General features: G+C 38.7%; 1 protein-coding gene across 5 annotated transcripts in view; it reads right to left on the bottom strand.

Annotated features, from left to right (window-relative positions):
• SLCO4C1 (solute carrier organic anion transporter family member 4C1) overlaps window positions 1-13,966 on the bottom strand; it is a 38,686-nt gene extending 24,720 nt beyond the window's left edge. For 2 of the 5 annotated variants that reach the window (XM_087958128.1, XM_087958129.1), the window contains exons 1-3: window positions 10,857-10,969; window positions 10,238-10,532; window positions 4,148-4,411 (exon numbers count right to left, since the gene is read on the bottom strand). In XM_087958128.1, the coding sequence (XP_087814254.1) occupies window positions 4,148-4,411; window positions 10,238-10,448 (475 nt within the window). In that variant the 5' untranslated portion in view covers window positions 10,449-10,532; window positions 10,857-10,969. The other 3 variants (XM_087958127.1, XM_026672737.2, XM_087958130.1) reach the window with 3 other exon arrangements.
• Between the last annotated feature and the right edge of the window lie 257 nt (window positions 13,967-14,223).

The following is a 14,223-nucleotide window of genomic DNA, read 5'->3' as shown; positions in this document are numbered from 1 at the left end:
GCGGTTATTGCATAAAGATGTGGTTTGCAGCTATTGAATGTTCATTTTTTTGTGTTGTGTCTTTTTTTTCAAGGTTAGTTAATCTTGTTTTTATAGTGTCCAGGGATTCTACAATGGTGTCAAGGGATGTTATTCGTGTTTCTAAGGTATCAACTCTTTCGAACAGGGCAATATATTTGTTCAGTTTGGGTCTGCATGGTGTACAGAAATATGGAAATCCATGGTTGGGTGATTCTAGGAATTGAGCCATTGCTTGGGTAATCCCGAGCAGTCGTGGTGAGCGTAGTTGTCACATAGGGAACATTTGATGGAATCTTCATTCTTCTGTAAAGTTTATTTACATATAAGGCATGTGCAGGAGTCTTGTGGTGGGGATTTACATTCTATTCAAGGCCTACTGCCTCTATGTTCAGCAGTTTTGTTTCTCTGAACTGTACACGATGTTTTAGTTTTGCTGTAGTTTGAGGTATGGAGGAAGGAAGGAAGCTACGTAAGTTCTCCAAAATGGAGGATATTGTTGAATTATAACACCTCAGAGAAGTACTGGCTCAGATGTAAACAGGTGTTGGTGTCTCACTGTATAGATGTAAACAGGTGTTGGTGTCTCTTTGTGTGTGTGTGCGTGCGTGCGAGCGTGCGTGTGTTCACATGCATGCATGGTAACCTATTTATTAAGCTGAATAAGTAAGACTCAAGGCAGGTATTTTTTAACATTTCTAATCAGCATCCTCAACAGAAGCCATTTTTCAATAAACCTCCCTCTCAAAATTTCAAGATTTCCTCAAGTCTAGTTTCTTTCATTTTCTTCTCATTTGCCACTTCCTTTTGAGAAGAAAATTGAATGAAGCACTTTAGATAATTTTTTTAAATTATTTTTAAAACACCTTCAGTGGCTTTTTTTTCCAAATCAGCAGTGACAGTGTGTTAACCACATCTTCAGGTTCAGGAGGAAAGTAATGAAGACATATATTTTCGTTGCATAACTGCTATTTCCCTTCAAGACAGTTTCACTGCAAACAAATAGAATACAAGGCATTGGGTAATAACTGTTCCGCCCTTTCAGGAATTGCTCAGCAACTGGATTCTACAGCATAACGTTCCCAGATAACCTCTTCTGAGGTCCTTCTGATGCATCAGGTGTGCCAAGCCAGATTTCATTAGCAGGATGCAAGAGTTTGGCTTGCATTTCAAAAAGAGGCCATTTAGGCAACTACTTGTATTACTCAAACCACTGCAATGTTTCTTCAAATCTGCTACTACCGGTAGGATAATGTTAGGCAGATGACAGCAACCACTGGGGAGACTTAATTCAGTGGCTCATGGTACTTAATTTTTGTACCATTTTATATTTCACAAAAAACAAAGGCTGTCAAATTCAAAAGTTATGTCCTTGGTATGAGGAAACTGACATATACAAAGAATTGAACATATGGACATTTTACGAAGCAATAGCATGTTCCATTCTAAGGTCTTTGTTTATGCCAGATCAGACTTGAATCTAAGCTGATCATAATAAATATGCTAAAATTACATGATGTCATTGTTCCTCATAAATGAACAATACACAATCTCAGAAGTGTAGCTGAATTCTTGTGCAGGAATGAGAACACACTGAGACGCAAGGTTTTTATAAAAGTAAAATGTAAAAAAGTAAAACCAGAGGTGGTATTCAGCAGGTTCTGACCAGTTCTGGAGAACCGGTAGCAGAAATTTTGAGTAGTTCAGAGAACCAGCAAATACCATATCTGACTGGAGATTTTACAGTATCCTTCCCCTGCCACACCCACCAAGTCACGCCCACAGAACCGGTAGTAAAAAAATTTGAATCCCATCACTGATTTAAACCACAAAGACTGGGCTGCAAAAAAAAAAAGGCAGATGTAGTCTTATAACTACAAGCTATTTATTTCTAATGTAATTTAACTAATTAAAGAAAAATAATTATGGAATTATCATGCAAATGAACCTCAGAACATGCCTCATTAAAGAAAATGGAGAATAGAGAATCATCATGATTAATATATCTGAAATGAAAAATACAGCTAGTCCTTGACTTACAACAATTCATTTAGTGACCATTCAAAGTTACAACAACACTGAAAAATTCACACTTACAACCAGGGCAGCATCCCAAGGATTAGGTGATTAATATTTGGACACTTGGCATCTATATTTATGACCTACATCTGAGCCAGTTGCTGTGTCCCAAGGCCACGTTGATCAGGAGTAGGAGCCAGTTTCACAGATTCACCGGGTTACTAACTTATCATCTGCAGTGATTCACTTAACAACTATGGCAAGAAAATTCATAAAATGGGGCAAAACTCATTTAAATTACTCACTTAACAGCAGAAATTTTGGTGGATTACCTCCAAAGGAATTACAACATTTGATTTAAAAGAAGAGAAAAATTCTCTTGTTCCAGGTAATATTAATTTTTAACCCGCAAAAACCCTCATTTTTTGCTCGCAGGGCTTCACTTTAAAGCTGTACCCCTTGATGAAACAAAAAAAAAACAACCCTCTCGTACTCATTGAGACTTTATTTAATGATTAATACTGTATGTGTAATATGCAGTGTGACAGTTCTTTAAGAAAAATGGCTAATTACTTCACTCCTCTAAACACATTTGCAACAATGGTTTTGAGTAACTTGGCTAGTATCTATCTAAAGCATTTAATGGAGTTACCATTCTTAATTGCTTTTCATAGGAAAAGTGGGATGTAGTATCATTATCCATTGTAGTATTTTAGTCTGTAATTAGAACTGGAGCCATATGTTGTATATGGAATAACAAAAGTGGACAAAAAGTTATTCTTTTGATAGCCGTTCATGCTTATAGAGCCAGGCCCATCTAGATATCAGAGGAATGGAGCATTAACTTTAGAATGAAGTTGAAATATCTTGCAGCTCTTCAACTAATAGTAATCTACACATTAGAGCTGTATGATTTTGGAAATAATCAGCTGCATCTATGCATCAATAGTGGATGGATTTAAGCAAGCAATTGACCTAGTAAAAATCAAAGTCACCATTGTTTCAATAGTTCATTTTTCTTTAATATCCACCTTTTTTCTCTTTTCTCTAGCACATTCTCTTATATTTTCTTTACTCAACTCAACATAATAGGCTGCCCAAGAGGGGGCTGGTCATTTTTACAACAATATGAATTGATAACTTTTGGTTGTCCATGTTTGCAGCTGAAGGGAATTTTTATGTACACAGAAAATGGGATCCTAAATAGTGCAAGGTTACAGTTCACCTGGAAGTCATCACATAGACATGGAAGCTTTCCACTGAAGACAACTGTGCAGCTAACATTGGGCTTCAAAATAAGGAGATAAATGACATCCTAAAAGCCAGTTACAAATGAGATTTAGCATATCAGACAATGAATAGGAGTTGTTAGTCCATGTAGTATTTTAGAAAGAGCAGTTATTTGTAAAGATAGCAGCTGAGATTAACTTTTTCTTCTGATTAAAGACATTTGATGGTTCTATCATTGGGGCCGCTACTTTCCTTTTTACTTTGAAAAAGTTTCCATTTGTAATGTTTTTTTTTAAATTTAGTTTCATTATAGGAATGAAAGTTAAAAAAATATGAAAAGAAGGAGAAAAGTACAAAGAGAGAAGAAAAAAATAATGACTTCTGGTTTTCTTCAGTGCAGTAGAATATGAAAATAATTCAACATCATTTGAATTACTTTACATTTCACAACATTTCAAGCCATTTTTATAATTACAAAATATTCTTAATCATCAAACCCTAAAATCAAAGTCTCATTTTTTTCAGTTTTGAACAAAACTTCAAAAGCTGTTTCCAAGTAGAAACAAAATTAGAACTTTTTTCCCCTTCCTTCCATGGTAAGGTGATGGAGTTAGAGATGATGAAATTTTAATTAAACAGACTTTACCATCTCTAACTCCATCACCTTACCATCCACTCTACCACTGAGGGAGAGAAAGCTAATTCTATTTGTTGTACTGAGATCCATTCCAAGAGTGTGTTGTCAATTCCCAATAAGCAACAGAGAGGAAAAAAATACTTGTATTGATTCCATAAATACATCCTGGGTATATATTTTTGAACTAGGTCTATAGAGCAACAATAAAAGAAATAATGACCGGCTTAAGATATATGAACTTACCTTCTGCTTTTTCTCCATATGTGTATGGACCAGAAGTAAAATGTGGCAAAGAAAATACTAATGCTCCTACAGCAATCAGAAAAGAGGACAAAGCCAGCCATCTTGGTTTGTGACCTCTTTCACCATAGAACGATATAAAAAGGCATAGTACAGAGAATGAAATGTCATAACCAGCAGAGATTACGCCAGTGAGGGAACTGCTCAAATCATAACGTTTCTCAATTGTAGAAATGCTGACATTTATCAATCCATTTACAATAATCCCTAGAAGAAAAAGAGACAAGCGTTAGTTTATTTATTCATGTTTTTAATCTGTCAAATTTGTAGCCCACCCAATTCCAAAACAACTCTTAGTAGCATCACAAATTTAAAAGCATAAGAAAAACAAAATGGGAAATAGAAGCAAAATCTCCTCAAGAGAATAAGCTAATAATAATACTCCTTACATCATCATTAACCTAAAGCAGCCCATCAAATATCCCAAACCAAAGCCTGGAGAAAGTGCTAAGCTATTAGAAGTTGTTTGAAAGTGGGTCTGATTAATCAGATTACATATGTCTTGTGGATTTTTAAATGCAGATTTCAGGCCATCCTTTTCTGACTCTGTCCAAACAGTAATTAAAAACTATTGATGCGTACAATACTTTATCCTGAATTCCCTTCAATGGGAACTCTTAGGTTTCTTAACCCAATGGCCAAACTTAGAGACATCTAAGGAATTTCTCAGACTCTGCAATATATCTTTACAGTCGCCATATCCTTTCCTATTTCTTCCCTGGTTATTTTCATCTAAGTTAATAAATGGGATTGTTTTCCTTTTCCCCAAATACATAGCTCCTTGCAACATTATGCATCCATTTGAATATATCTAATTCATGCAGAAGAACATTCGTTGTGTTTCCAAATAATTGTGCATAAGGTTACAGTGTTCACTACCTGATGTTCACCATCTAATTCAGGGGTGTCAAACTCAAGGCCAGCGGGCAACCATGGAAACAGCAAAGAACTGGCCCATGGTACCTCTGCCAGTAAAAATGAAGCTTAGGAGGTCTGCATACAGCTCTCCCAGGCCCCATTTTTGGCCTGGACAGCCTCCTGCAGCCTCTTTCCAGTGAAAACAGAGCCTGGGGGAGCACATGTGCCTCCCCAGGCTCAGTTTTCACTGACAGAGAGCTTCAGGAAGCCATCCAGGCCAAAAATGGGGCCAAGAAGACTGCATGCAGCCTCTTTGAGCTCCGTTTTCACTGGCAGAGGGTATCAGGAGGCCTTGCAGGATGAAAACAGGGCTGGCAGAAGGCTTCAGGAAGCTGACCAGGCTGAAAATGGGACCTGGGAGGAGCACACGGCCTCTGGGGCATTGTTTTTGATGTCAGAGGGCTAACAAAACAAACTAAAACCAAAATAAAACAAAAGGAGAAATGTTCCCCTTTTGCATTTGAGCATCCAAGAAGGGACAAGAAAGGGAAAGAGAAATATGAAGAAAAAGAAGGAAAGATGGGAAAACAGCAAGGAAGGAAAAAGAAGGCAGGAGGGGAAGGAAGAAGAAAGAAGAATGAAGAGGAAAGGAAAAAGAAGAAAAGGAAGGAAGGAAGGAAGGAAGGAAGGAAGGAAGGAAGGAAGGAAGGAAGGAAGGAAGGGAGGGAGGGAGGGAGGGAGGGAAGTCCTGCCTTAGCATTTGGCCACTAGCAGACAGCGAGGCTCCTCTGAAGGACAAGGTTTGAGCGCTCTCCCTGGTCTAGCTTTCCTCTGCTGGAGACAATAGATCCCCCAATCCCACCTGGGCTACCACAGGTGCCCTCAACACAAGTGATGTAGAGCTGGCCACGTCCAGCCCAGCCACGTCCCTCTGGCCTCCCGAGGACAAACACAACCCTGATGCAGCCCTCAATGAAATTGAGTATGATACACCTGATCTAATTGAATCATTGATTTCTAATTGTTTAATTCTGGCTCCAATCTATAGAATCCAAACAAGAATCGCTTGCTATTATTTAAAAAAAAAACATTTATTTCCTATTTAATTAGAATACTTCAACAAGTAGTTCTGACTCCATTTTATTCAAGTCAGTTTTATTTCAATAGCAATATTTGAACAACTGTATGCAAAATCATCAGCACTGGCAATCATAACCTTCAATCTCAGTTATAGTTGATTTAATCCAAATTATCACGTTGGAAGATTTAGATGGATCAAATAACTAGGACAGCAGTTGCTTAGTTCTGGTCAAACCCCAACTGTCATTATTACTTCTGAATGTAAAAGCTAGAGTTTACATTTCAGGTCATCCACCCATTACTTCCTTACATATCGTGTGGTAAAATAGCTGATACACCATTTGACACATTGCTGAACAAGTTTCTTGCTGGAATAAAAGCCTCATTTATGAATTGAAGCAGAGGAGGGAACCCATCAAACCCATGGGAATTCACTTAGTTGAACTTAATTTGTCCCTTTGATTTCACTGGGTCTATCTTTTCACACACAAATCATGTATGAGTAGGCTATCCACCCATGTAATCTGTACACTTAGATGTACAGATTGTGTAATTGATCTCAGTATACATCAGAATCAATGTACATAAATCATTAGGCACATTTTACCAAACTATGGCAAGTTGACATAGGGTATAAAGCTCCTCTTGCTGCAGTGACAATTTCTCTTCATGTCAAGGAAACAGAAACTTTTGCACAGGAGTTAAGAGACTAGAAAAACAAGGAGATCAATAAAAGTTTTTGTTTTATTACCTCTATGGGGTTCTTTGATCAAAGAAAATCTTTCCCCTTTGTTTGTTCCAGTCAGATTTTACTATCAAAATAGCTGCCTTTAAACTGTTGGGAAATTTATAAATTTTCTTTTCTTACAAAATTTTATACCTAGTCCATTCCTGGATATAAAGCCCTACTCTTAAAAAACAACAACCAACATATAGAATGATGGAACATACATGCTATGTTTGAAAACAATTATGTGCCGAGTTGTATTATTTCACTGAAATGAAATCTTTACCATTGTAAGCCGCCCTAGAAAATCTGGCTATGAAGCAATTCATGACATTCTTAAAAAGTGTGATGCAAAATGCAGTAAAGCAGCACTCAGATCTGAAATTCTTCTTATAAAACACACCTCTCAATTTACCTCATAGCACAGGAGTGCCTAATATCGGAAGCCATCTCATTGCCATAGAAAATAAGATGGGAGAAGCCTGGTGAAGAAGACGGTCAAGCATTCAATCTCACTTTAGAAGTAGACAAAGGGATCAGGAGAGACTTCAAGGGCCTACACATCATCTCAACACAAAGCTGACAATTTTCTGGTTTCTCTTCCACAAGACAATGCTCCACCTTTAAGGTGATTGCCACATACCACCAGCCTACACTAGTTTCATCACATCTGCATGTGGTAACCACAGAAAGCCAGTGAACACATCTCTCCAGTGTGATTTTTTTTGTTTTAATATACAGTGGCTTATAAAATAATCATGTAATATAATATACTCAAGACAGAGGTGATATTCAGCAGATTCTGATCAGTTCTGGAGAACCAGTAGCGGAAATTTTGAGTAGTTCTGAGAACCAGCAAATACCACCTCTGACTGGAGACTTTACAGTATCCTTCCCCTGCCACGCTCACCAAGCCACGCCCACAGAACTGGTAGTAAAAAAATTGAATCCCACCACTGACTCAAGATCACTTTATATTGCGAACTGTTTGAAAAGACAGGTCAAGAGGTTAAGAAGTGCTTTTTTGAGGGTGGAGAGCTTTCTCTTACTCGTATTTCTGAATAAGAAACAATTGTATATTTTACATTAACACCGCAGTCTAAATCCACTTGTAATGAATAAGCACTTGATAGTTATGAAACAGAGTCCTATTAAGCAGGACTGTAACATTCATTCTGTTTCCATTTCTATAAAATTGCGGAACTGGGACAGTAAGTCCACCAATCTCTACTTTTGTATAGGAAGAATTAAAACTGATATATTGCTGCCTAGTCTGTGCTTGAAAATAACCAAAGGCCAGTGGTAAAAAATGGATTCAAAGCTCTTGGCCTGACATTGTATCATCCTGTGTACAGTGGAATAGAAAGCAGCAATAGAAGTACAACATCAGCATGTTAACGATTGCAATGATATTATCGTTCATGGACACTGATGGTACCACAGCATCCTTTCTTCTGATCAGATAGTAGGGATTAATTAATGGCTACATATTGGAGGCAATGTTTTACAATAGTTCCAATCCTTGGAATATTGGATCATGTCCAGAAGGTAGATCAGAAAGACTATGTGTCAGGTTCTTTGACAATTGTCTCAAACTGATAGTAATTATTTGCAATTACTTCTTGTTAATGCACAAAGAATATTTCTTTTCATTTTTTTTTAGCAAAATATATTGAGAGAAAAGTGATAAGGTTATAAAAATGGAACAACTGGATTTTTCCATTTAGGACCAATTTATCTTATTACTTATTTCTACTTGCTTTTTTTAATGATAATCTGGGAGTTCCCTTTTTCCATCATTACTAGAAAAAAACTAGTATTTACATAACTATGCTAAAAGTGTATTAATCTGGTCTTGTGGTTAAGGCATCAGGCCAGAAACCATGACGCTGTGAGTTCTAGTCCCACTTGAGACATGGAATTTACTTAATAGCTTTAAGCCACTCGCTCTCTCTCACCTCAACTCACTTCACAGGGTTGTTGTTGTGGAGAAACTAGGAGAAGGAAATATCATTAGGTTTGTTTTCCATCTAGAGTTATTTATAAAAATAATAAAGGCAGGATTAAAAATAAACTCATCATTATACTACTCTTTGGCACTTAGGCTATTGATTTATGGTGTCCCACAAGATTTCCACTTCTCAGTGAGATGTTTAAAAAATGGGGCAAAAGTCACTTAAATGTTTCACTTAGCAACATGAATGTTGTGCTCAATTGTGATCGTAACTCGAGGACTATCTGTACTATCTTAATGCTGTCTACATTACAAAATGGGTTGGATAAGGAAGAATAAACTGAAGTTAAATCCAGGCAGGGGCAGCTCGCAAGCAGTTCAATTTAAAGATTAAGGTTCAGAGGTTTTAGATGGAATCACACTTCCTGGAGAAAATGAAACCTGGAGCCTGGGACCCTCTTTGATTTTCACCTGTCACTAGATTCTCCGATGGTAGCCATGAAGAGAGCACCAAAACTATTACAATTGGTGCAGCAAGCTGCAGCTGTCCAAATTCATCCAATAGTTATCTGTGACTTTGTGTGCGTATGTCTATGTCTATGTGTATGTGTGTGTGTATATACATACATATATATACAGATACACACACACACACACACACACACACACTCCTTAGTTTACTGCTGTGGGTTCTACACCAAGTTACCTTGAAAATTATCCCTCAGTTACAAATGAATGACAAATAGCCAGCTGAGTTGCCAAAGTGCAAAGTGCAAGGAATGTATGATCCTTGCACTGAAAGATATGTGTTGGTTAACTGATTTTTAACAGACACAATTTAATGTTTGCACTAATCCTTAAATCTATAAGCGGTTTAGGACCAAAGCAGCTAATTCTGCCCCTTCAGACTTCACAAGCTGATGCACCCCTGCTCCCAGCCAGAGGCTGGTTATGTGACACACAGGCTGAGGGCTTCTCCTAAGTCACTTTTGGGCCACCAATGGATAACTTGGGTCATGAGTCTTGCCTTGTGTTTGGGATGCCTGTAAAGATGAACCTCTTCCACAGGACCTTAACTGCTGGTTAATTTTAGTCTTGGGTTTCATTTTGTTCCACTCTGTGTATTTTTATTACTCCTAATTATTTTGACAACGCACCGGAATCATCATAACAGATAGGAAGGCATTCAAGTTAGGCATTCAAGTTAGGCATAAGTTAGATCAGCAGCAGAATTGACCGTTAAAAAGCCTGTGGAATTAGTTCAGGGGTGCAGCGTCTCGGAGGTGGGGTTCCTCCGTCCTTAAATCCTCCTATTCGATGGGACAGAGAGCTGGAGAGTGGAACACTAACGTCGCCAAGATAACTCAATACTCCTGATGAAAAGTCCCGTCCCCGGAATGGGGTCTCTGCTTACCTTGGAAGACCGAGAGGAGGCTGTAGAAGACCAGGTAGCCTTTGGCGTTGTTGCAGACCTGCAGGGCGCGAGGAGTGCATCGGCCGATCCCGCAGAGTTGGTCGTCCGGGTCAAAACTCGGCGACTGCAAGGCAGACGGGGTCGCGGAAGGGTCGAGAAGATCCGGACTGGAAGTCTGGAAAGCCGGGTTGTCCAAGCCAGCCTTTTTCATGGCGCGATCGGAGGAGTCGTGAGAAGCTCAGCTGCCAAGGCCGTCTCAGTGTCCGAAGCACCTGTCGTCCAAGCGCCTGCCCGCCTACATAGGGCAGAGGAAGAAGAGTCGATGAAGGCGGTCCCGCTGTCAAGAACCGGCAAAGTGAAAATTAGGAAGAAGAAAGGCAATTAAGAAAGCCAGCCCTCTTGCGAGAGGACGAAGGTGGAACTCTCGGCGTGGTGACCTGAGGTTTTCTCCTTACTGGAATGACCAGTTTGCTCGTATGGCCAAGGAGACGCGTCTTCATCAGCGCCTGAAATCAGCCCAGCGGGGAAAAAGGCGATCCGAGAGCGGGACAGCTGCCAGGAAGACGAAGCCAAACCGGACCCCCCCCCCTCCCCACGCTCCCCTTTGCTCCCCGCTCACCCTTAAATAGCAGCCACCAGAGAGGAAAGAGTAAGCGCATGAATTGGTAAAGAAGAGTGAAGCCGGTAGATGTCACCCGTGTCCGTCCTAAATCTGAAGTTGCCTTCTCTCCCGACTGATCTGAAAAGTTGGCTTCTTAATGCTTGCAATTTCGGGGTTTGGCCGATTCCGTTCCCATCCCCGCCCCCCACGCTTTCCTGAGTGTGGCAAAACGTGTCAAGGTATTGGGGCACGGAGTAGATCCCACATTCCAGTTTATGGTCTTAATAAATGGAGATTCCAGATAATTGTTACAGCTCATGGCAAAAACAATGGGTCAACTTAGCCGACCATGTGAATTGCATAGAACATTCAAGCCATCTGGAATGTTGCAGGCAGTCTGCTTTGTGACAGTTGAAAATGACAGTTATCAATGGCACCATTGAAGGCATGACACCACTCTGCCAAAGGTACACATTCTTTCTGAACTGGACCTGTAGACATTAACACTAGGTGTCCCCAAGTTTTAAAAAGGGGGAATATTTTATGTTTCAGATATATCTGGGGATTTCACAGGATTTCGTAAAAGACAGTGGGAGAACTGGCCGAATAAATGACAAACTGAAAGGGTTATGAATGATAGGTTTTCTGTCTTCCCCCACCCTCTTTTGAGAATCAGGTGAGTTTTCTTTTCCAGGTTCAAGTATTGATAAGATTTGAACTTAAATTTGAGTCTTCCAATCTTATGAAGAATGGGATGTCCCAAATAGACAAGTGGCAAAGTACCATTCCTGTCTGATGTAAGTATGATTTTCTATTGTGATTAACAAGAATTTGTTAACACTTTATTCAAGGGGGAGGTGTATTATGTCTCCCCGTCACCCATAGATGCTAGCAAAGAAGAAACTATCCACAGATAACTGGACATTGTACAAGGACTGCTGCCACCACAGAAAAGACCCTATCTCATATGTAACTAGCCTAGCAAATTTTACTAGGAGATTCAAGTGTAGGAATTCCAATCTTAGTGTCTTAGGTTTCTACTGAGATGGAAAGTCCCAAATTATTTAGTCATTACACCCTGTTGCCAATGATATATTAACCATCACTTTGGTCTAGCTATATATTCCAGATTACTTGGCAGATTTTAATACCCTAAAAGAGTATAAAACCACCACAGGAAATGTATCATGACATGGTTAGGTGAAACACCAGTGATATACAACTCTGCTTTTGTAAAAATGGTGGTATTATAAAATGAAGTCAAGATTTGAGGGGGAGGGATGAGGAGACCCAACGTAAATGTTCTTGTTGATTTTTTGATCCAACATGGAACAGGCATCTCACCATTAAAAAATAAATCTCAAAGCTTATATAGGGGTGCAAAGTTTGTCAACTGTTACTTTGGATTATCTATGTTCCTTCTTGTTCCTTAAATCTTTTTTAATCTATTAATGCACAGGAGAAACAAACATGCTCCTGCCTGTAAAAAAATATCTCTTGGGTGTGTGATCTGAGAATGAAAATAAATATTTTATGTTCTTCCTGTTGTTTTTTTTAATCTGTGTACTTTGATTTGCTGTATAGTTCATGCTCATAGACAAAGTTAAATTGTACATAGACTTTGGTCTACCATATCAGTTCCTAATTTGCTCAAGAAGTGACTGAAATTTAATATAACTTCATTAGAGACCAATATTATATCTGTAAATGACATTGTATACAATTATTACCTGAAACCTACAGAAAGCAAATCTTTTTGTGCAAAACGTATACCATTTGCTATTGTACTGTATGTTGGAAATAAAAATATATTATTGATTATCCTGGCCTAGAAACACAAGAACCAGGACATGCACGCATAATATTGTTGAAGGGGGGAGGTGTGTTATTTGCTTATATCTAAGAGGTATTCCAATGATGTAAATGTAGCTAAAATTGGGAAGGTAGTTGCCTTGAGTTGTACAGACAAAGGGATGTGTGCCTGGGCCAGACATCTTTAATATTAACCAGCCCAGCCCACAGATATCCATCAGGGAGTCCAATATGAATAGGGTGACACATTGGTAGGAGTGGTATCACAAATGGCAATTGATGGAGCAAATCAGAAGGAAAAAACCATCAATACAACAAGTAAAAGAAGTTAACTATGAAAATTGGGAAACACATCTCCCCACCACCACCATTTCAATAATAATCACATTTTCTATTTTCTTAAATTATGAATATGTGATGGTAGTAAATGTCTATGGATATTCTCAATAATCCAGGTCATGGTTGTCCCAAAGGTGCTGTTCAAAAACACCAATCGGTTTTTCTTGTGTTTTTTTTCTTGAAAACATTTCACTTCTCATACAAGAAGATTCTTCAGTTCTTGGGTGAGAAGTGAAATGTTTTCAAGAAAAAAAAAATAAGAAAGTCCAGTTGCCTTTTGAACAGCATCTTTGTGATAGTAGTAGTAACTGCACTTGTCCAATACTTTTTACTTGTGCAATAGGTAGGGAGCCTCCCCCCAAAGGACAACAAGTAGGAAGAAAACCACCCCAAAAAACAGAAAAACTTCCCACAAAATAAAAATTAAGCAGCACCCTCTTGCTGACTAAGAAAGTAGCCCAAAGCACTTTTTCACAACAAGTCACAACAAGTCAATGAGATACTTTGGATCAATTCACATAAGCAGAGTGCTTACTGAGAGCGGATACCAAGTATTCGGAACAGTTCCTATTCGGAACAGTTCCATTCAGGAGGAGAAAGCACAGCCAGTTGTAGCCTATTCATAAATAGAACATTGCCAGCTGAAGGTTTTACAAGAAGCCAAAGACTAAATGGATGAAAACATGAACAATAACACTTCAATCTATATCCCCCCACTTAACCTGAAGGGCAGGACATGACCCCTCAACTATAATAGGAGCCAAGCCATCACAATTACAATAGTAAACAACACACATTTAATTCTATAGTATAATGGACCCAGATATCACAATCTCAAACCTCCAGAACCACATCAAAACCCATCCACTCACCAGATCCTTTTGTCAGCTGTCCCAGAACTGAACGCTGTCTGTCACTTCAGTTCTGAATGAACCGAACTTCCTTTCAAGCAGCTGACTTCAATCTCTTCACTTCTGCTCAGGCGACATTTCTACCGCTCGTTTCCTGGCTGGAAGAACAAGCCCAGAATTCAACTTCCAACACAAATTACAGATAAATAGAAACTCATTTCTAGTGTGTTTATAGGTAGGCCTCAAGTACAACTGACAATGAATCCCATGAAATGGTTGCATTATTTGAATATACTAGATCAGTGTTTCTCAATCTTGGTAACTTTTTATTTATTTATTTTATTTTATTTGTCAATCACTTACAAGATAATAGGTATAAGTAT

Source organism: Notechis scutatus, chromosome 2, assembly GCF_049901735.1.
Source record: "Notechis scutatus isolate UNSWTSFEM ecotype Mainland chromosome 2, rNotScu1.2, whole genome shotgun sequence".
Lineage (NCBI taxonomy): Eukaryota > Metazoa > Chordata > Lepidosauria > Squamata > Elapidae > Notechis > Notechis scutatus.
Note: the sequence above shows the minus strand (reverse complement) of the source record. Positions and strands in the feature narration are given on the sequence as shown.